Below are 21,653 nucleotides of genomic sequence, written 5' to 3'. Positions count from 1 at the left end.
TTGGGATATGAAATATTTGGAGAAACCCGAATAGTGAATTGAGATGCTAGTCTTCACTTCTAAACCTTAAACCCTAAACTCTCGTCTCGGAGATGGGGTGAGATCAGAGGTTGTTCCGACGTTGCTCTATCCCATCTTCTTCCTGCGGTTTTTTCCATGGCGTCTCCACTGTTTTCAAAACCCTAATCCTCTGCTTTCCCCCCTTTTCTGTCTTTTTTTTGGTCTATTTCAAAAACAATAACAATGACAATAGTCGAAATTTCATTACCTACAATGAGATGATGTGAAATGGCAAGTAATCTGAAGAACAAATCTTTTGCAGAGACAGGTTTTCGTTCACGAGATATACAGGAACACACAGACATCAGAGAGAGTGAAGTTCTTCCTTCTACTCTACCTGGCTCACGGCCGATTTCCTCTGAAAGAAGAGCGATCCAAGAAGAACGGCTATTCCCGTTATCGCTATCGTGAAGAGAATCCGCCTTTGAGAGACTTCATTCCCGTTTCTTCTCCTCCCGTTCCCCTCTCCTCCCGTTGCTCTCCCGTTCCTTCTGACCAGAGAAAAAAAGACAATATTCCATTACCAGACACAGCTAAAGGAAGCTAAAGGTATACAGCACGACGCATTGGATACTAAGGTAATGGAACAAAAGTAGTTTCCCTCCATTACGAGTGTCGGAACGAGACCAAGAAAGGCACTAATAGGTCGGTAAGTCATGTAACTTCGCAACCCTTTTGAAGCTTTTGGAAAAGAATGAAAGAAAATATCGGAAATCGAAGGCGATTCACAATACCTGGACGATTCAACATTGTTGTGCACGATGCCGGGACATCTAGTTTCATGGTTATAACTTTCTCTCAATCTAACATAGCTATTGCACTGATAGCAGAGCTCGGTCCGGTTACCACATACTTCCTAAAATCAGAAAGCAGAAAGATTCATCAGATTAAAAAAAGAAGTGAAAACCCGATGAATTTTGAGTTAGACGGGTACCTACCTGATGCTCGGCTAAGTCAAGGGCAGGCAACGGAAACTCGCAAAACTCGCATGTCACGATCCTCTGTGGGCACTTTTCACCTTTATGAACGGCAAGAACCTCACGGTCTATTGTCTCATTGCACAGCGTGCACTCTACCTTCAAAAATGCAAACCATACAATACAGTAGGTAGCAGTTAAAACCCGATTTCAAATATCTATAGACCGTATGTAAGTTGAGGCATAAACCCGATATTCCTAATTAGTTATCTTAGACCACTTTGATCATATGACAAAACTCCAATATGGAAACAAGTTCTATGAAAAAACTTGGCTAACTGTATTTGATCGGTATCTGGATGAGAAATTAATAGTAACCCAAGTCATCAAATGCAACCGCCTCACGGGTTTGTTTAACATTGTTCAAGTAGAAAACCTATCTCATCATCATAGAAAAATCTGCAAACATATCTCATCATCATCATCATCATCACAGAAACATCTGCAAACTTATCTCATCGCCATATCCAGAGCTCAACCTCGGAAAAGTATGAACTCTTTTACCGAGCTCACTAAGCAAAGATGATTGGAATTAGTAATATACCAAATGAAAAAAGCTTCAATATGAACAGCAAGAAGTTCGAAAATTAGCGTACCGGGGCATGTGTGTTGGAGAAATGTTCGTCAGCATGCCTTTTCGGAATCATATCGCCACAAATCTTGCATTTTTCGAGATTCCGAGCACAATGCACTTGATGCAAATCGATATTTGCTGATGGAATATCTCTATCACTGGAAAAAAGATTAACGTTATTACACTTGTTGAAGCAACTTCGATCACTGATCGATACCGATAAGGATTCATCCATTCTATCTAACAGAAGTTCTCATGGTATCACCTAAAATTCCAGCACCATGGATCAATCTATAAACCAACATTCAGAAAGTGTGATACCGAAACTGAATCACAACTCACAAGCAGCAATTCAACCAACAATATCATAAAATCGGATCCAAGGGATACGATAGTTTATGCATTCAATTAACCAGAAAAGATCTCTCGATTTCCCTGAGCGAGTTCAGATTCACCATCACTCATCACCAAACAGACAATCGACTAGAAAAAGAGACAGCCTAAACCCAATCCCTAACTATACTGTTTCCATCGACAAATCTAGACTGACCTTCACTTGCATCTACGAGTGTGAAACTAAACTGAATCAGAAAACCCACAAAATCGAATCCAACCAAGAAATTCCGAACTAAAGACCCAGAAAAATTCTATCAATTCCTCGAAATTTTTCGTAACTCGTCACCGATCTACGACCGACAGAAGGAGAGACTCGGCCGACAACCGATCACCCTGTCGTGTCCGGACATCGAATTCAATCAAATTACAGAATCAAACTAAAAAACTAAGTTAATTTCGTGGAATTTTTACCAGTGGCTGCAGACGATGGTGATCTCTCCGGTCGCAGTCGACATCGGCAACCGAACAAACAGCGAACTTTATCAAAATCAGATTTTTAAAAAAAAAATCACAGATCGGACGGGAAGGAAACAATCGAGCGAGCAAGAGATCTGATCCTGGGGAAGAAAATTTGGCAGAAATATGAATCAAACACGGAGCTTTGATTTCGTTTCACGAGTTTCCTTAATTTTCCCAGATTTTTCAGATGCGGAATTAATTAAAAAAAAAATAGAGAGCCTGAATTAAATTTAGTTGAAACCAACTCGGGATTAATGGCTAGTAGTATTTCGTTGTCTGTCCAAATCCATCGTTCGAACACTCTCTTATTAAAAAAATAAAAAAATAAAAATTGCTCCACGCATGTAACACGTGTCCATTAGTGGGCCTTGCCCTTTGAATCCTCCAAAACCCAGTTGTGGCCTGACCTAGTCTATTTCATTTTTCACAAAAATCTATCATTATATCATTTAACCTGTAACGGGAATAAAATCCAAACATGGATAGATATTTCACTTTCCAATATATTTTTTCGCGTTTTTTTATTCTATTACATACGGATTTTATATAAATTTCAATTTTTTTTAAAAATCCAATGTTATTCGTTCGCGTTAAATCGTTTGTTTTTCTGTTCAAAATTTTCACGCTTTATAACAAAGATTTAATATATAAATTTATAATTCGGTTTGAATAAGAATCAATCCGTAACGAACCGAAAAATAAATGTGTAGAACAATTAACCAATCTCGAACATTTTTATTTTATAAACTATAAATCGAACCAAAATCAAACCGAATATTAAAAATCAAAATTAACTTTAAAAAAATAGAACCAAACCAAAATCTAACCGAATGATATAATAACTGGATAAATACGGAACGGGAACCCGAAATACCCACCCCTACATAAAACATTCGGGAATTGAAACTGAAAGGCAGAGCTTTATTATTTGAGATACATTGATACATAAACAACAGAACTATGCATAGATGTGACCACATGACCAAAGGGTTTGTTTGGTGTCTGAATTTTCACACTTAACCGGGAAATGGATTCACACATATACATATATATCTATGTATATAACGAAGTCTTAATTTAGAAAGGCCTCTATGGATGACGGTGAAGGAGAGTTGGAGGATGGATTGATGAAGTTTCTACAACTGGTGATGGCTAATGAATCCGCCGCCTCCATAACTCTGCATGCACGTTACGAATAAGAATTATGCGTTTTAGGATTACCGAGTAATTAATTAAATATTTTATTCGGATCATTTAAATTATTTCGGAATTTAATTAAATAAATAAAACGTTAATTAATAATCGATGTTTGAATTTACCGTATCTTGTCGATTTCAATAGAACGAAGCTCGCAGTTAGCAAACCTAAACAAAATTGGAAATGGTCATCATTAAAGAAAATATATATATATATTTTTTTTAAAAAAATAATGGGATAAAATTGGATTGAATTTATTGATGATAAGTCACCTTGTTAGGAGTTTATCCTCAAAGGGTATGCCGTGTTTATTTCGGAATGCATGAAGTGTTTGTTGCAAGAAAATCCCATGGCTAACGATCGCTATTTCCTTTTCTGGTCGCTCCAACACCCTGGGTTTTTAATATATTTTATAAAATTCAAAAATAAAAAACTTAATTCCAAATTCTGGTTCGGGTATAAGAAAATCAAACCGATTTAAATTTATAACCCAACCGGTAGGGATTTTTTAAAACCAAATTAAACAAATTTATGTTGAATACAAAAGTAGTCGAAAAAACAATTACAAATACTATTTTCTTTAAAACGAGATTTGAATTTCAATATAAATGAAAACCGATCGATATAAAATAGATTTGAAAACGGAAATGTCAGTCCAAAAGAATCATTCGCGCTTTAAAATTTAAACTTTTTATATTTATAAGATTAAAGATTAAAAATTATAATTTGGGTGAATGATGAGAGTTCACCATTTCAAGAATTGTAATCCCCTAGCAGCAACCTCCACCAAATCTTCCCGTTTCTCCGATTGCCATGAAACATCCTCCTCATTCTCTATCTGATAATATATACACAAAACACAATTCTTTAGTATAATATATATATACTAAAGAATTGTGAAAGTTTGCATTTTACCATCGAAAAATCGATTTCCGGGAAACGGTCCATGTATTCGCCTATGCCTTTTCTTCTATCGCACGGATAGAGCCCCTGAAAATTGTAATTTTAAGTTATATTAAACATAATGTGTATCGTCTGTATATAGAATCGTTATTTTCCAACCAAGAACCAATAAGATATGTTTCCTTGGAACTAAGAAGGGTTAAGTAATTCGGTTTAGGTTATATTATTTTTTGTTTCAACATTTTTTTATTTTTTTGGCAATAAAAATATTCATTTTCTAAAGAGAAGAGGTTGTAATCTGATTTAATCTCGAATTCGGGTTTTTTTCATTAAACGAGATTTAATATTGAGAAGAAAAAAAAAGGGCAAGGCTTAATTACCATGCGTTCTCTGCAAAGTTCAAGAGCCATAATAGGAGGGAATATGACGGTGGAATGTTGTGCAGTAGACGTTTCTCTTCGAACCTCATCCGCATGCTTTCCACTGTCTTTCCCAAAAACTCCCATGGCCGTTTGCATCGTCCTGCATTGTTTTTCAAAAAAAGATTTTCATGCCAAATAGTATTAACCAAGCAATTCTTGTTAGGTATATAGAGACATTGAAAGTTGATGAAATGTCTATACCAAACTATTGATCTACCCAATTCATTAGGTTTCGACTTTTAGAATATGAAAAATGAAAAGAAAAAGAAAAAAGAAAAAAAAAATATTTTCATCGATTTGGAACCCATTCAACCAAAAAGAAAGATTGAAAACCTAATCTATGAAAAAAAAAACCAAAACCTAATCTATATTAGATCTTCCGACAAGTTCTTATCACATGTCTTAACCTCGAAAGATATAGAGAGGTTTGCTTCTGAAGTTATTTGATAAGAAATAAAGGTTTGAAGAAAGGCATTCGCTGATTCTATATATAGATACACTTTTGAAAATAATATAAAAATTAATAAAGATCATTCCCAAGAAAATAAATGTACGTATACATACGGTATGTATATACCTTTGAAGCGGCGAGGTAATCACTAGCTCGATCTTATCGAGCAATCCCGACTCATGGATCCGTTTACGCAGTTCCTTCACCTGAAAGTATCAAGATCGTCAATGAAAGCATAGAAGAGTGATATATATTCTGTATATATATTTCATATACGATAATATTATATGGTTATTTGTAGAATAGTTACAAACACTAGGTGACAATACATAGTACTGTTATATGTATAATCAAAACCTATATATGCAATGTTTTGTTAGATAGTCTGCCTGAATAACGAAATTATTATGTACTCAATGACGCCTAAGATAAAACAAATTAAACAAAATATTCAGAATAATAACAAATTTGTTTATCACGAGAGAAACCCATATAAATCAATGTTGGAGTCTCTTCGTTTATGAATTTATCAGTAATAGACGATCTTAAACTACATCTCTCGTTCGGTTTATATACCATTACACGAGAGCGAAAGTTCACCCTGTGTGCGCCCGAATGGTAATGGCTACGGGTTTCCACGTCATAAAAAAAATTGTTTATCGCCATCACCTGTTGCAGACCCTTTGGAGAGAGCTCGGCATCGAAGAGCTTAGGCGACAAAGCAGTCTCTCTTTTCTCTTCTAACTCGACGTTGTGAATCCCCTGAGCATGCCTCAACTGCATTTCATTTCATGCAAACCATTATTAAGTTCAGCCGTTCAAAATCTTGGAACGATTACAAAAGCAATTAATGCGATTCATCAACCGGTGCGAATGAAATGGATTCAACGATGTACCAAATAAAGTTTAGACAATGAAGGAGGCAACATTTGGGCTCCATAGATGTCCATTCTCGTGTATTGCCTCCTCACAAATGCATTTAAAACACAAAAAAACTTATATATAGTATAGTCTTCTAGAGTTACATAATATATAGATAATCATGTGTATATATATATATGTATATGTAACTATACAGTATAATACGTATGCATGTAATGATCTGCCTGGATCGATCTATTCAGGTTCCTGGAAACGGCATAGAAGCATCGTCTCTCTGCCTTATACGATAATGATAGAGATTTTTCTTAATAAGCTGTGTTTTTTTTGGAATATTAGGTGACAGACAAAAAATATACAATTTCAAGACAAGTTGGTGAGTCAACTCGGTGGTTGTTCTTTTAGACTTCGTAAACAAAATGGGGCAAAAATTAGTGAGTCAAGTCTCCAACTACAACGATTCACGTACGACAATGTGTCCCCAAAATGACCTAATCATGTATATATTATTCTCCGTTTACTTATGAATAAAAACTCGTTTGGTACGGCGCTGTGAAACTTTGATAAATTAGCCTTTCTTTTTTGGAATTTTTATTTGCGTTATTTGTTTTTTTTTGTAAATCCAAATAATATATTTTTTAAAATATTGTATATTAAAATTAATAAAATCATCCTGGCACGTGCCTCATTTTGTTATCTAATATACGTGTGTCTCCAAGTATTGTTTATCATTAATAAAAATGATATTTTCATATTATAAAAAATAAATCTATAATTTTTTCAAATTTATAATTTGACAAGTCAACATTGGTCTTATTTTATCAAAAAAAAAGTCAACATTGGTCATAGGATATGTAAGTTTGCCGTACGTTTTGGGGGGTCAAACTTGGTTCAAGTCAATCTACACGTAAAGACTCGGTCCAATCCAGACCAAACCAGTCGGTGATTTCGGTTCGGTCTGGGTTTCATCGACCGGTTATTGAGCTTTAGGAGAAATAAAAATGAATATGAACTAACCGATCATTTAATTCGATTTGAATTTTTTTTTTCTTTAGATAATTATGGAGTTATGATCGGATTTGAATTTTTGTATTACGGTTTGATGTTTGATTCGATTTCATTGAAATGAAATATTTTCCGAACCATATAGAAAAAGTAATAATTGAAAAAAGAATAATATATGTTATTATAGTTTTCTTAAAAAAGTGAATATTTATAATTAATAATTTACATACTAATTTATACCCAATAGATATTTGTCTATATTTAAAATATTTTCAAGATACATAACAATTTAAGCGGTAATAAAATCTAACCAAAACAAAGAAAAAAAGAATGATAATGTAATATAAATCAACCACTAGCGGCATAATTTTATTAAGATAATCATAAATTTGATACATTAATTAATGAACTTCCATGTAAAGTACAATAAAAATGGAAAAGGCGGTAATTAATACAAAAAAAGGTTCTAAATACAATGATGAATTTAAAGAAATAAAAAAAATAAAGATATTTCCGACGTTTAGCAGCTGTGATCAAGAGTTTCTTTGAGATTCTCTCCCTTGAATCAATGAATCATTGAAGAATTCAGACTGCAAAATAAATATTGTGAAGAATTATGAAAAAAATTTCAAGAATGTATTCGATCGATAGGTCAAATTGAAAACCCATGATCTATAATTTAATATGAAGGTGCATATTTTACTAACCTTTTGTCGACGATTACGACCGTGCGAATTTCACAATTACCAAACCTGTCGAAAAATTAAATGTAGAGTCCATAAAATAAATTTGGATTTTGCGAGAAATGTTGTAACAATTTATTTTTATTTTTTTTTTTGGTAAATAAAACGTTGCCCTAACCTCTTACACAACTCATGTCGAACTGAATCTTGGCAGTCATTGGCAAACACATACAGCATATGCTGCAACATTATTCCATGGCTCACGACTACGACCTCCTTCTCCGGTCTTGTCCACAACCTAAGTGTTCAACAAAAGTGCTATCATATAATATTGAACAAATATGTATATTCATTACAATTAATATGTATGTATATATATTCATATTACATGCTTTAGTATGATATTAATAAGGGTTTTAATTACCATTTCATGAACTCTAATCCTCTAGCTAGGAGCTCTTCTTCCGACTCTCTAACGTCGGGGTTCCAAAGGTTATCCTCTTCGCTTTCCATCTGCAAATATCATCCAAGAATGAAATGTTTCTTGGTTAGAAACTCTAGGGATTGAGAAATATGGACGGGTTGATGCAATAAACATATGATATACTTCTTGAGACACTCAATTGATGTTTATACTTGTTACGGGACAAGATGTATAAACGATACTTACCAGAGAGAAATCGATGGTAGGGAAAAGAGCTTGGGACTCGCTCACGTTTCTTCTCATATCGGGAGGACGCAATCCCTATATCGATTTATATACATACACCAAAGATGAATTTTCTAATAGAAGAATTGATATAAACTTGAATGAACACTATATTTTGATATATCAATCATACATTACGGTCACGAGCCAGCTCAAGAGCGCAAATCGGAGGGCTACTAGAGATATGCGATTGATCTTCACTTCCAAAAACGCCAACAGCAGTTTGCATAGCCCTAAACAGAGAATCGATGTTTTAGATCATCACTATATACTATTTATTCTTGAAGGCTTATATGCAAAAACTATATTTACCTAAACAAGGGCGAGGTCACGACTAGCTCGACCCTCTTTAGTAGGCCGCTTCCAACTACATGTTTTCGCAAGTTCTCAAGCTTTTCATAAAAAAAAACATCGTTAGATTATATATGAATGATATATAGATTAAAAGATCACTCGATATTGTTTCATATGCATTCACAAAGAAACTCTATTTCCTTACCTGCTCGTGGCCGAGATCAGTGAGAGGAGGGTCGAAAAGGTGAGGAGATAACAATGCATTCCGATCCTTCTCCGCTTCCACATTGTGCATTGCCTGCCCATGCCTCACCTTCATTTCAACAAAGCATTCATTCGTATTAGATCTATGTAAAGCGATTCTTCATTGCCAAACTAATTTCTGGTTTATAGAGTGAAAAAGATAGTTTTATCTCATAAAATATTCAGAGTTATCGTACGTAAATCGAATGACTCATGCATGCATTACGTACCAAATGGATAATCTTGCAACTCTGCAGAGGGTACAGGAATCTTGCATCCATTTCTGCAAATACAAAAATAGAAATTAAAAAAAAAAAGAAATGTATGACGCCAATGTAAAAAAATTTAAAAATCTCTCTCACCAAATAATGCTTTGAACTAACAACTTGATTTACCTCAAATCCAGAGATTAGCCGTAACAATTATTTAAATGCCCTGATGAAACATAATAGTGTTAGTGAATTTCAACCAAATAAAACCTAACGATATTATAGTTCATTCTCGAAATGAATTTCTTGAAAAAATCTTACCTTTTAAAAAGAAAGCGATGGCGGGAAAATAAGCTAAATGTCGAGGTTGTAATGAAATGATGGTTTAATGATGAGGGGGATTGGGTTCGCCTTGATATTCGTTTATATAACCCCAAACCTCAACACATGGAACTTGAACAACACGATTATGAAAAGTCAAACGTTTTGATTTGACCTTTTCCGTACCATAAAAGTAACGAATGTTAATTTGTCCTTGGCGAGTCGAATATTGCACGTAATTTCGTACAAGATCTCGCTTTTGCGTTACCAGCTATACAATATACAAATTAGCTGTTGTTTTATTTTCGTTATTATTTTGTGACCCAATTTAGGGGAAATTGCCAAGAAAAATAAAAGAAGAAAACACGAAAGTTTTTTGTTATTTTTTTTTAATTTAAACACCCTAACATTTTAAAATGTTCAAAACAATGGTGCTTTGTCCCACGCATTAGAATTTGAAAAAATGAACAAAAATGACATTGTTTTGATAGTTTTATAAGATTTTGGTAATAAGATATAGAAAGACACAGGGGAGTTATTTATATATAGCCTTATATATATATATATATATATATATATATATATGTGTGTGTGTGTATATATATAGCCTTTTAAGTGGATAATACATTGGGATTGATATTTTGGATGCCAATTATATTTCAATTCACTTATATTTCAATACACAGATTTTTCTATTGATTTTCAATTCAATTTAAAAATATTTAATTTTTAAATAATTTTTTATGTTGATTCGATTATTTCATTCATTTTTTGTATATGTTCTTTTTTTTTATTGTAAAACATTATATTTAATCCGTTTTTTAGATCAAATTCGATTAATGTATAGTAGTTATATGCTAGATTCATTTTTTTAATAGATGAATCCTGATGATATATATATGCCATTCACTTGACTATATATACATACCACAATAACTAACTCGTAATGTTTGGAAGTTTACATGAAAAGAGATTCTCCCACCGGTCGATGACCAAACCGAAGTTTGTCGGAGTACGAAACTGCTCGAATTGTTTATTGTGTCTCTTCCCAATCAGATATTTTATTCGTTATTATATTGTTCCTTTTAGTTATTTAAGTTTTTTTTGTTCAAAAATAAATTGATGGGTCACACTTAATTAACATGAAAATGACGCAATGATAAAAGAATAATATAATTAGTTAAAGAGTTTCTCCAAAATATATTAGATAAGAACCATTGATAAGGAAATCGAAAGTAAAATGAATATAGTTATAATGATTTTGATACGTAATCGAAATTAGAATACACTTTTTTTTTATAAATTATTGAAAATATTCTACAAAATAAACTTTTGAAATATATTTTTGTACAAAAATCAAGATGAATTTTATTTAAAATCAGATGACTCGACTAATAAAGGGTGGATTAAAACTCTTTCTCAACCCAAATTCGAGTCTCTAGTCGGGTCAAAGATTCGGTGAAATTATATTATAAAAAAAAGATGAATTTTATTTTATATTCTAAAAAAACAAAATACACTTTATAATACACTTTATGGCCAATCTATTTTACAAAATGAAATTAAAAAACTAATATTCATATGGACTTTCTTTCGTGTGGGAAAATAAATAAATAAATATAATGAAACTTCTTTCGTGTGTGACGGGCTCAACGGCACATGTAATTTGGAAAATGTAGCATTTTCCTTGAAAATTGTCTAAGCTGTAAATTTTAAAAATAAAGGAAAATCATGGAAAAAAATTCCTCAACACCGTTTTTTTTATATGTACTTCTCGTATCAAATTTCAATTCAGTTACCAACACCCCATAAATATCATTTTTTAACATAATCTCTCTAATCTTATTTTATCAATAAAACTAAAATTTCTTTGTAATAAAGATATATCTTTAAATTTTAGGATTTTTTGTCAATTTAATTAAAATTATATCTATCTAATTTTTCTATCCAATTTTGCCGATTCGCGAATTCTACTCATATTCAGTTTTTAGAGAGAGAAAAATGATCGTTTTGTAACAAATGTCAATGTTTGTTTATTTTTTTGTTATTTTCTTTTTTGGTTTAATTTTTGTTATTTTCATAATCGATTAATTCAATTCAGTTAATATTTTTTGAGAATATATATAATTGGAACACTAAAGAGATTTTATCATTAATTATACTTTGAAACTAATATTATACTCAATTATCAATCCAGGTTTATTTGTAATTTGAAAAAAAAAATGATTAGGGCCATTTTCTCTCACGATTTCACGAGGACCGGTTATCAATCAAATTTTACATTATATAATATATGACCAAATTGACTCGTCCCATGCCTAACAAGACCTAGAAATCGAGCATTTCTCTGTGTTTCTCATTCACGTAGAAAGAACCCATCGTGCACTCCAAATCAATATATATAAGATTTTCTTGAATATCCTCCGATAGAAATGAATGGATCTTTCCATGTAAATCAAAATCTTTGAAATAATATCGTATTATGTAATACATGAGAGATGTAAATTTGATAGCAATAACTTGTTATCCAATGTTTCATCCTCTCATCACTTTGGAATTTTTTTTTATAATTCGAAAGTTTACCGAACTTTCGATCCAATTACATCTCCCAGGATCTGGAAACAATTTTTGTACCGCAATTAAATTGCACACTTCCTCCCCGATAATCATTCAAACATGGGATGTCTGACAAGGACATCTCAGCCCTTCTCAACCATCTACATCACTCGGTCAATTCCGATTGGATCGTTTGAAGAGTTTGCCGTTAAAATATATAGAGTGATTCCAAATGTTACTCAGAATATTATCGATCCGTATCTATTTCTTTTGTCTGAAGTAACAACTTCTAAGCAACCACGAAGCGAATCAGAAATGATATATGTCACCATTAAAGCCCAATACCCGTCTCATAAGTACCCGAGGCCGAGCGTGACGAGGTAGTTCAGGTTCGGGTTTAGCCGCCGTCCCCACCTGCAAAATGGTTTAAGTCTATTTTCGTACAGTATCACCATCACACCCAGATGATGAACAAAGATTTGCGAGTTTTCACGGATACAAGACCGGTCAGCCACTCACAGTCACAGGTACCCGAGCTGTGAGACTCGGATACTTTGCCATAAACCTGGAAATCAATATAATGAGCCACGTGTGCTGTGCTGATTCGGTATCTGGGAAGTGGGAACTCGCGAGTGAGATTCCACTTCGATTTGTTCTTCTTCTTTTTTAAAATATTTTTTTATTTAATTTTCGTTTGTTGTTATTAATGACTAGAAATATAAAATATAATTTTTTAAAACGGTACAAAGAAATAATTGTGAAAGAAAAAAAAATACAAGATTCGCATTTGCATGCATACATAAAAAAAACATTACATCTTATTTTCTTAAACTTCATGTAAAAGTTTAGAAATAAAAAGAAAACACCAAAACATCTGTGAGAATGTTCGATAGAAAATGTAATACTCAAACACAAAAAGAGATAAATAAGCCGACAAAATGCATTCTCTATACTGTAAAATGTACCAAAGTTCTTAAGAGTTACAAAGGTTGTAATGGAAAACCTCTATCAAACCAGAAACATGAAACAACCATCTCTTTCACAACTTTTTCCGATGAATAGGGAACACTTACATTGACAAAGGAGGGATTCGGAATGAACATTAGAATCGTCTTTCTCGCGAATGAATGAATCGATAGATCCCGCTCCAACGACTGAGGAGCAAGAGCAGGAGAAGTTTGTCCTTTTATTCGGGTCCCTCGTGGTGGAAGTGAAGAATTTGAATCTGAAACTGAATCCGAAACTGAAACTTGAAAGAGATACTCTACTTCTGTCCAACCTTAGCTCGAAGTTTCTCCTCCAATACCGACAAATCTGTCTCGAGACCGTACATCCTGTTCAGGGCATGCATGTTCTCGAGCGTTTCACTCAGAGTTCTACTGTCACTGCCATCACATCTCAAATGCTGCATTGGACCGTGTAGAAGTTTGTTCACGATTCCCCGGCTTAGATCATCCACTGCTTTTCTTGTCTTCTTATCAATGTTATCACCCATCTTGGACAAACATTTCTCGAGTTCTGCAACTCTTATTCTCTCGGCATAAGCCCTCAGTTTCTTGATTGTGGGAACCGTCTCTAACGAATCCCTCCAAGCAGCAAACTGTTTGGATTCCTCGGCAATAATTTCTTGAGCTTCCATTGCTTTCCTTACCCTGTCTTCTTTATTTGCGGCCACAACTTCTTTCAGGTCATCAACGTTGTAAACCCGAGCACCTTCTACTTCCGCAACACAAGAACCCACATTTCTTGGAACCGAAATATCAAGAAAGAGCCTTCTACCTCCAACTTCTTGACCAACAGAAGGAAGATCTTGTACTTGCTCCTTCAAGAACAATGGAGTTTCAGAGGCTGTGCTTGTAAAGATTACATCAGCTTCCGCAGCACAAGCAAGCATCTGGTCAAGGGATTTATAGATAATCTCGATACCCTTTATCTCCTCACGGATAGCGGCAACTTTTTCTTCACTTCGGTTCACAACCACCATTTTAGTGCAACCCTTTGCAACCAAGTGTTTAATCACGAGCTTCCCCATCTTTCCTGCTCCGATTACCAACATCCTAGCAGATGCATGCGAAGATTCCGGAAGCTTCATTAGAGCGAGTTCGACAGCAGCTGAACTAACTGAAACAGCACCGGCAGCAATATTTGTCTCCGTTCTAACACGCTTTCCGACCGTGATCGCGTGTTTAAATAGCCCACTGATGTTCCTCCCGAAGCCATTGACTCCTTGCCCAACTTTAACCACTTGTTTAACTTGCGCAAGGATCTGACCTTCTCCCAGAACAAGCGAGTCGAGACCAGCTGAGACTTCGAAAAGATGCCGGGTTGCGTCCTTGTTGTACAATAGAAAACGGTGCTCACAGATTTCAGAAACTGGGATTCCACTTGTCTGGAGAAAAAAAAAACGAAAATAAAGAGGATCCTTTAGCGTTTGCTGATGATTTTAACACAATAATGAAAAACACTTGCACACAATTAAATATAGGTTTCCAGTTTCAACCAAAAGCAGCCCACAACTCCATTTTCGGTAGGCTAAATCGTTCAAGGACCTCAAGGGCCAACAGAAGCATATGGTAAAGGAAGAACCTTTGACATCCATTCTGTGACTTCTTTGACTCCACGGTGCTGAGATAGAGCCAACACATAAATCTCCATCCGGTTACAGGTACTGAGAACAGCAGCCTCTTCAATGTGATTCAAACTGCATAATTCTCCGATAGCTCGTGGCCATTCAGCTTCGGGAATGGCAAGCTTTTCACGCATTTCGACGGGAGCCGTGTGAACACTGAGCCCGATCACGATAATGCTGCTTCTTTCCTTCGTATACCCTGTTACACAAATCATGCACCCAAATCATGAGACAACGATCACAAAGATATTCAGTGAGACAACGATCACAAAGATGGCATTCTATACACATTACAGAGTCCTCTACTTCACAAAACTCGAAACAATATAATGCACCTAAATCATGAAGATCCGCAGAGGAAAGAAAGCAAAAAAGCTTCTCGAGATTTATGGTATGAAACAAAGTGTTTTCAGAACCTGGAATAGCTAAGTACGTGGGGTCGGCATTAATCCGTCTGAAATCCACTCGATTCATCCCTCTTCATGATTACACAGATTTTCGAATTCCACAAACAAAATCAAAGTTCAGAAGTTTTGATTTCGTTGAATTTTCAACTCAACAAAGAGGGGCGCAATCTAAACTACGAATTCGTAGCCCGAACACCAAAGATGGATGAAAACGAAACACAAAAGTTCCAAACAATCAGGAAAACATGAATAGCCCAAAATCGTCATCGGAAAACCAAGTAAACCCAGAGAGAAAAGGGCAAAAAATCGTACTGTCAGCGGCAGAAGTCTTCAGCAGCTCGAGAGCGGAGATGCTGGACGCCATAGAAGCAGAATCAGAGGAAGAAAGCTCGCAACGCGCTCTCTGGCTCAGTCCTTTCCGACTCCGATTGCTCCTCGGAATAACAGGAACTCCATGGAGACCCAAATGGCCCAACGAAGAAGACCACGAAAGATAATTATGTTGATTCAAAAACAAGGTCTCCAGCTTCGGACCAACCACAAATGCACTGGAAACCGCCATAGCCGCAACCCTATCTGTCTCTCCTCTCTCTCTCTCTCTCTCTAAGGGAAACACCCAAAATACCAAACCCTACGAATCTGGAATCGGAGCAACACAAAGAGAGATTGAAGAGGAAGGAAAAGACATGTATATACGAGAATGGGAGACGAAAATTTCTCTGGATCGAATCAGGCGTGTGGTGCAGTTGAAAAAGGCAAGGGACCGGGTCCGGATCCGGGTCCGGGCAAATGTGTAAGGAATCGAAGTGTGAGATTTTGCTGAAATGTGATTGGCGGGTGGAGACCACGTTTTATCCACACTCGATTTCGTCTCGTGGCTTTTATTGTTCCACGGAACTTTTTTTTTTCATTCTCTTTACACACCATAATAACTTTTTTTTTTTTTGGTTTTAATGTGAGTATTGTATTACTACCAGAAAAAGTCAGTAACGCTTACATAGAGTTTGGAATACACAAAAAGATTCTCAAAATAACAAGGATTCCCATGAACAAGTGGGCAAAAGAAATAGGATTAACAACTAATGCGATACCAAAGTTGGATGGGTTTGTTTTCGCCAATGTCCCCCGGCTTATGCAAGGAAATGAGGATATTACGCATGGATTTGTCGATCTTATGCCGCAATTCTTGGGGCGACTTTTTGAGATTCCTATGAGTTCGGCCGTTCCTCTCCTTCCAAATCTCATAAACGATCAGCTGCGTTAAATGTTTCTTGAGGAAGCATCCGAAAGCATTAGAAGGCACCATGGGTTGGTTTACCCAGAACAATGACTCCCTGATGTCCAACGATGGGGATTCCCCAAACAACCCTGTGAAGAAAACCCATATAGCAGCACTATACTCGCAAGAAAAGAATAAGTGTTCTTGAGACTCAGCCTCCTTGCGGCATAATATGCACATGTTCGGTGCTTGGATTCCCCATTGAGCGAGTTTGTCCGTCGTAGGTAGTCTCCGATGTAAAACCTGCCACATAGTAAAAGCATGTCTCGGAATTGCGGTGTTGAACCATGCAAGACGATGCCAAGGTACGGGTTGAGCTTGTCTTCGAGTTTGGTCCCATGTGTTGCGAGAAACAAAGCAAGGCTGGTAGGTGTCTTCCTTCTTCCGCCAGAGAGCTATGTCAGGTCCATTTCTTTGAGATAGTTGCGAGAAGTTGGTTTGATTGAGGCTACGAAGCGGCCGTTTCAATAGCTTCAGTGATCGACATAACTGGAACTGTGGAGTACCTTCAACTTCAGCTCCCAACCAGTGGCGATGAACTGTTGGAAGAAACTGAGGAAGCAGTGTTAAGTGATGAAAGAATTTAAATGGGCGAAGTACCTGACATATATTATCCGGGAAGTGGATAATACACGGGGTATGATCTGAATGTCCAGGTGCCGCAAACTCCGCGTAGGAGCTTGGGAATTTCAGCCTCCATTCTCCATTCGTCATAGCTCTGTCCAGTTTGATTGATAGTGGCCCCGTCTCTTGGTTATTGCACCAAGTAAAGGAAGCTCCCCGAGCAGGTAAGTCCGTGAGTCCTGCTTCCTCTCAGAACCCAACAACCATCCTGGATAGCTTCAATAACCCTCGCAGACTTAGGTAGTCTGAGAATCCGAGGCCCAGTAATGCCAATGAACTCTATGAGAGGACCAATGTCTAGCCAGCTATCATACCAGAAAGATGCAGACTTGCCATCTCGAATCTCCACCCTTGAGAATTTTCGGGCAAGATCCTTCATTCGGATCAGCTTTTTCAGATTCCAAGTAGCTCCAATGTTATCACTACACTCCCAATATGTACGCCCCTTAAAAACGTGTGACCTTAACCAAGCGACCCAAATAGAACCTGCTTTACTCAAGAGCAACCATACAAGTTTGAGTCTAAACACCGTGTTCTGTTCATCAAGTCTACGCAAGCCCAAACCACCCTCTTGTCTTGGCTTACAGATTTTATCCCATGAAATACGGTGACAAGGAGCTTTTTCAACCGAGTGCTGCCAAATGAAGTTCGAGCAAAGACTGTCAATTTCCTTAAGAAGAAATTTCGGTAGAACAAAAGTCATACCCCACGAGTTTACAATTCCAAATACCACAGTGGTGACCAACTGTATTTTTCCCGCTGTCGATAAGAATCTATTAGTCCAACCCTGTAACTTAGCCTTAATCCGCTGCAAAAGTGGTTGAAAATCAGCCTTTGTGAGGCGAACGGGACTTAGAGGAACTCCAAGATATCGAACAGGTAGTTCGCCGAGACCTATACCCAGATTATCCGAGATGGATCTTTTTTCCCCCTCCTCCAAACCTGCCAAGAATAACTCAGACTTGTCGGGATTGATATGTAATCCCGAGATGTCACTGAATGTGGTCAATATTCGCCTAACCTCCTGCAAAGAATTAAGGTCACCATTGGAGAAGACCATAATGTCGTCTGCGAAGGAGAGATGAGTTATCAGAGGACTTTGGCATCGAGGGTGAGGTATGAGCCTTCCTTCGAGCGAGGATCTATCCAATAGCCGAGTAAATATTTCCATGGCCGTGACAAATAGGTAAGGGGACATGGGGTCCCCTTGCCTTAGTCCTTTTCGCCCCTTAAAGTAACCGGAGAGCTCGCCGTTTATAGATACCGAGAACTTTGGAGTGGTAATACATGCAGCAATCCATTTAACAAACACCGGTGGGAGATTAATGGCCCTCAATAACTGAATGATGGTGTTCCAATTGAGAGAGTCGAACGCTTTACGTATGTCTATCTTGATCATCGCGCTCCTCCGAGATGACCTTCTATTATACTCTCGGATAATCTCAGAAGCTAGTAACACATTCTCAATCATCAACCTCCCTTTCAAGAAGGCATTCTGATTGTGGGAGACCATTTGTACTGCCACATGTCGTAACCGTTTTACTAAGATCGTAGAGATGACCTTATAGATAGTATTACAGCAACTAATGGGTCGGTACTCCGCTAATCTCGATGCTTCATTCTTCTTTGGAATCAATGCTATAATAGTTGCGTTGATCTGGCCGAGAAGTTTCCCTGTCCGAAAAAAGTCTTGGATCGCTCGAACTACCATTCCTCCCACTATCTCCCAGCACTCGGTGTAGAACTCTTTCGGATACCCGTCAGGACCTGGAGCCTTGTTATCCGGAAGGGCAAACACAACGTTCTTAATGTCTTCTTCTGTTGGAACCACAGCAAGATCCATGCTCGAGCTTCCTTCCCATCTATACGGGATTAATTCCTTCAGCCAAGCCAACGAAGGAGTCTGTACTTCGCTGTCTTGTTCCCCCAACAGATTCGTGTAGTAATTAACAGCGTGATCCTTGATTTGGTGCGTAGATGTCAGACGAATACCCTGCTCATCAACTAGGTAGTGAATGTGATTCTTTGCTGCCCTAGCCGAAACATTGTGATGGAAATACGAGGTATTCTTATCCCCAAGTCTGAGCCACCTGATCCTCGATTTCTGACAATAGAATCTTTCTTCCGCAGCAGCAAGAAGCATGTACTTCTGTCTTAGGATTTTCTCCTCCCCGATCAACTCTGGAGTTGGCGCTGAAAAGACATCCATCTGGGCTTTTTTTACTTTCTCCTCAGCCTCTTTCACTCTTTGAGATAGTTGCGAGAAGTTGGTTTGATTGAGGCTACGAAGCGGCCGTTTCAATAGCTTCAGTGATCGACATAACTGGAACTGTGGAGTACCTTCAACTTCAGCTCCCAACCAGTGGCGATGAACTGTTGGAAGAAACTGAGGAAGCAGTGTTAAGTGATGAAAGAATTTAAATGGGCGAAGTACCTGACATATATTATCCGGGAAGTGGATAATACACGGGGTATGATCTGAATGTCCAGGTGCCGCAAACTCCGCGTAGGAGCTTGGGAATTTCAGCCTCCATTCTCCATTCGTCATAGCTCTGTCCAGTTTGATTGATAGTGGCCCCGTCTCTTGGTTATTGCACCAAGTAAAGGAAGCTCCCCGAGCAGGTAAGTCCGTGAGTTCTGCCTCGACTAAGCATCTCTGCAGCTCAGCCATTCCCGGTTGCAGAATCGAATTGGAGGGGTAATCAGAACGCTCCATTAGTGAGAGACTTTGATTAAAATCACCCATTACAATCCATGGGGTCTGCTTCAATGGCTGGTATTTGCTAAGATTCTTCAATTCCTCCCATAAACTTCTTCTTTCAATGAGTGAATTTGAAGCATATACGATTGTCACCGTAAAGCTCAGATTGTTATTTCTCAAAACAACCCCACATGTCACTGTCTGCTTAGTGACATTGTATATCGTAACTTTGGTCGAGTCATCCCAAACAATCCATATCCTCGCAGTGCTGCCGTCAACAAATTGGCTGTAATTATTCCATCCCAGTGGTATTGCCTTTGTTATCCTGTCAGAGTTATTTTCTCGGATGTGAGTTTCAAGGAGAGCGCCAAAAACGAGTTTGTTCTCCGAGATCCACTTGCGTGTCAAAAATCTTTTATTCTGGGCATTGATACCCCTAACGTTCCAAGCAAAAATCATGGGGATCCTTGTATCACCTAATTTCCTCGCGTGGCCTTTCGGCCACGACCCTGCGTTCTCACTTCTGTAAAACCTTGGCTGTCTGTTTTTTTCTGGTCTGGTTTTTTAGTGTTTTGATTGTTTTTCCTTTGGGTATTCAGAAAAAGATGGTTTATGGGTGGTAATGAGGTGGTAGGAGAAGTTGTTTTGTTGGAAGGGGAGGCTCCCAAAGTTTCTGTAGTGCTAGTAACTTGCTCACTCGCCTGGCCTGGATCAACAAAGCTAGTTTGGAGCGTTTCAGGTTCATGGGTCGGTGGTGGGATTTGTGGTTGGGATCTAGATGGAGAGTTGGCGGTCTCAGGCGGTGAAAGACTAATATTGGGCTGATGAATTGGGTTCTCTGGCAGCGGAGAAGATATCTGCTCGGGCCCCGATTCTGGCAGAACATGTGGGCAGTGTATCTGACTGTGACCCAGTTCCAAACACCCGCTACATCTTGGCGGTAGCCAATCATAGGAGATGTCAATTAAATGTTCCTGGCCATCCGGTAAGGTAACCATAATATTCTATGGAGGAGTACAACACAGGTTGACATCTATATATATCCTGGCAACCTTGACATTCTCTTTGGTTGAAGTCTGTCGATCTGGGTACAGAGGCTTACCCACTGTTGTGGCTATCCGGCTTAGACTGTCGGTGTTGAACAATTGATGCGGTAAATTCCGGAAAGAGACCCACGACGGAATAGATGTAAGTACAGGCTTAGCTGCCAGCTGATATGGATTCCATTCCGAAACGAACATTGGGCTAGATCCTACATGCCAAAACTTTCTGCTCAGTGCCTGCTCCTTCGCTCTTCTGTTCGGCATCTTGAAAAGAAATGTGCCGTTTCCAACATCTTGGACCTTGACTCGAGGGCCACCCCGAGACCACATCGCGTTTGAGACACCGATGATTCTACCCATACTAGGCGGAAGACCGTAGAACTGACCCACCACGAAGTCAGACCATTCCTCAGCTGAAGCTTCAAGTGACTCTGCCGGAATAGCAACCAGAGGGATGCCACTCTTGTGAGTCGCCGGAGTGCCCATTTGTTGGAGGCACCTAACAGTGTTAGCAACTCTCTTACTCCAGGAGTCCTGGGATTTCTGAAGAACTGCGGGCTCAGGAGGCTGGCTGTTGGCCTGGCCGGGAGAAGAGCGCGCTACACCATCCTCAACAGCGGAGGGAATGGCCC

General features: G+C 37.7%; 4 protein-coding genes across 6 annotated transcripts; all 4 read right to left on the bottom strand.

The window, feature by feature from the left end:
• Window positions 1-279: 279 nt before the first annotated feature.
• LOC104816787 (XIAP-associated factor 1-like) lies at window positions 280-2,660 on the bottom strand. Of its 2 annotated transcripts, none has more exons than XM_010545750.2 (5): window positions 2,419-2,660; window positions 1,634-1,769; window positions 999-1,136; window positions 795-916; window positions 280-551 (listed from the first exon to the last, which is right to left on the bottom strand). In XM_010545750.2, the coding sequence occupies exons 1-5, from the start codon at window positions 2,460-2,462 to the stop codon at window positions 389-391; spliced, it is 603 nt and encodes a 200-aa protein (XP_010544052.1). In that variant the 5' UTR covers window positions 2,463-2,660; the 3' UTR covers window positions 280-388. The 2 variants fall into 2 exon arrangements, with proteins under 2 accessions (XP_010544052.1, XP_010544053.1); XM_010545751.2 differs by having other exon boundaries at window positions 280-548.
• A 695-nt stretch (window positions 2,661-3,355) lies between these two features.
• LOC104817069 (phosphoglycerate mutase-like protein 1) lies at window positions 3,356-6,579 on the bottom strand. The gene is made up of 9 exons (XM_010546147.1): window positions 6,336-6,579; window positions 6,109-6,216; window positions 5,566-5,645; window positions 4,947-5,088; window positions 4,579-4,653; window positions 4,413-4,501; window positions 3,936-4,055; window positions 3,786-3,830; window positions 3,356-3,644 (listed from the first exon to the last, which is right to left on the bottom strand). Exons 1-9 carry the CDS (start codon window positions 6,387-6,389, stop codon window positions 3,539-3,541), a joined length of 819 nt encoding a protein of 272 aa, XP_010544449.1. The 5' UTR covers window positions 6,390-6,579; the 3' UTR covers window positions 3,356-3,538.
• Window positions 6,580-7,770: 1,191 nt separating this feature from the next.
• On the bottom strand, window positions 7,771-9,841 carry LOC104816786 (phosphoglycerate mutase-like protein 1). Of its 2 annotated transcripts, none has more exons than XM_010545749.1 (11): window positions 9,783-9,841; window positions 9,615-9,687; window positions 9,483-9,535; window positions 9,215-9,322; window positions 9,028-9,107; window positions 8,849-8,948; window positions 8,677-8,751; window positions 8,431-8,519; window positions 8,185-8,304; window positions 8,031-8,075; window positions 7,771-7,913 (listed from the first exon to the last, which is right to left on the bottom strand). In XM_010545749.1, the coding sequence occupies exons 3-11, from the start codon at window positions 9,531-9,533 to the stop codon at window positions 7,889-7,891; spliced, it is 693 nt and encodes a 230-aa protein (XP_010544051.1). In that variant the 5' UTR covers window positions 9,534-9,535; window positions 9,615-9,687; window positions 9,783-9,841; the 3' UTR covers window positions 7,771-7,888. The 2 variants fall into 2 exon arrangements, with proteins under 2 accessions (XP_010544051.1, XP_010544050.1); XM_010545748.1 differs by having other exon boundaries at window positions 9,648-9,687.
• Window positions 9,842-13,260: 3,419 nt separating this feature from the next.
• On the bottom strand, window positions 13,261-16,097 carry LOC104816785 (glutamyl-tRNA reductase 1, chloroplastic-like). Its single transcript, XM_010545747.1, has 3 exons — window positions 15,687-16,097; window positions 14,925-15,166; window positions 13,261-14,727 (listed from the first exon to the last, which is right to left on the bottom strand). Exons 1-3 carry the CDS (start codon window positions 15,934-15,936, stop codon window positions 13,603-13,605), a joined length of 1,617 nt encoding a protein of 538 aa, XP_010544049.1. The 5' UTR covers window positions 15,937-16,097; the 3' UTR covers window positions 13,261-13,602.
• Window positions 16,098-21,653: the final 5,556 nt, after the last annotated feature.

This window comes from Tarenaya hassleriana, unplaced genomic scaffold (genome assembly GCF_000463585.1).
Source record: "Tarenaya hassleriana unplaced genomic scaffold, ASM46358v1 Cleome26, whole genome shotgun sequence".
In the NCBI taxonomy this organism is placed as follows: Eukaryota; Viridiplantae; Streptophyta; class Magnoliopsida; order Brassicales; family Cleomaceae; genus Tarenaya; species Tarenaya hassleriana.
The sequence above is the reverse complement of the archived record's forward strand: the minus strand, read 5'-3'. Positions and strand labels throughout refer to the sequence as shown.

Coding starts and splice junctions, on each gene's coding strand:
- LOC104816787 (XM_010545750.2), bottom strand. CDS start 2,462: ATGTCGACTGCGACCGGAGAGATCACCATCGTCTGCAGCCACTG. Junction 1,770..2,418: donor ACCATCGTCTGCAGCCACTG/GTAAAAATTCCA, acceptor TCTTTTTTCCAG/TGATAGAGATATTCCATCAG. Junction 917..998: donor TTGACTTAGCCGAGCATCAG/GTAGGTACCCGT, acceptor TTCTGATTTTAG/GAAGTATGTGGTAACCGGAC.
- LOC104816785 (XM_010545747.1), bottom strand. CDS start 15,936: ATGGCGGTTTCCAGTGCATTTGTGGTTGGTCCGAAGCTGGAGACCTTG. Junction 15,167..15,686: donor GAAGACTTCTGCCGCTGACA/GTACGATTTTTT, acceptor TTTGTGTAACAG/GGTATACGAAGGAAAGAAGC. Junction 14,728..14,924: donor TCACAGAATGGATGTCAAAG/GTTCTTCCTTTA, acceptor TTTTTTCTCCAG/ACAAGTGGAATCCCAGTTTC.
- LOC104816786 (XM_010545749.1), bottom strand. CDS start 9,533: ATGGATGCAAGATTCCTGTACCCTCTGCAGAGTTGCAAGATTATCCAT. Junction 9,323..9,482: donor GTTGCAAGATTATCCATTTG/GTACGTAATGCA, acceptor GTTGAAATGAAG/GTGAGGCATGGGCAGGCAAT. Junction 8,752..8,848: donor AGCTGGCTCGTGACCGTAAT/GTATGATTGATA, acceptor AAATCGATATAG/GGATTGCGTCCTCCCGATAT.
- LOC104817069 (XM_010546147.1), bottom strand. CDS start 6,389: ATGGACATCTATGGAGCCCAAATGTTGCCTCCTTCATTGTCTAAACTT. Junction 4,654..4,946: donor AACTTTGCAGAGAACGCATG/GTAATTAAGCCT, acceptor TACAATTTTCAG/GGGCTCTATCCGTGCGATAG. Junction 4,056..4,412: donor GGATTACAATTCTTGAAATG/GTGAACTCTCAT, acceptor TTAAAAACCCAG/GGTGTTGGAGCGACCAGAAA.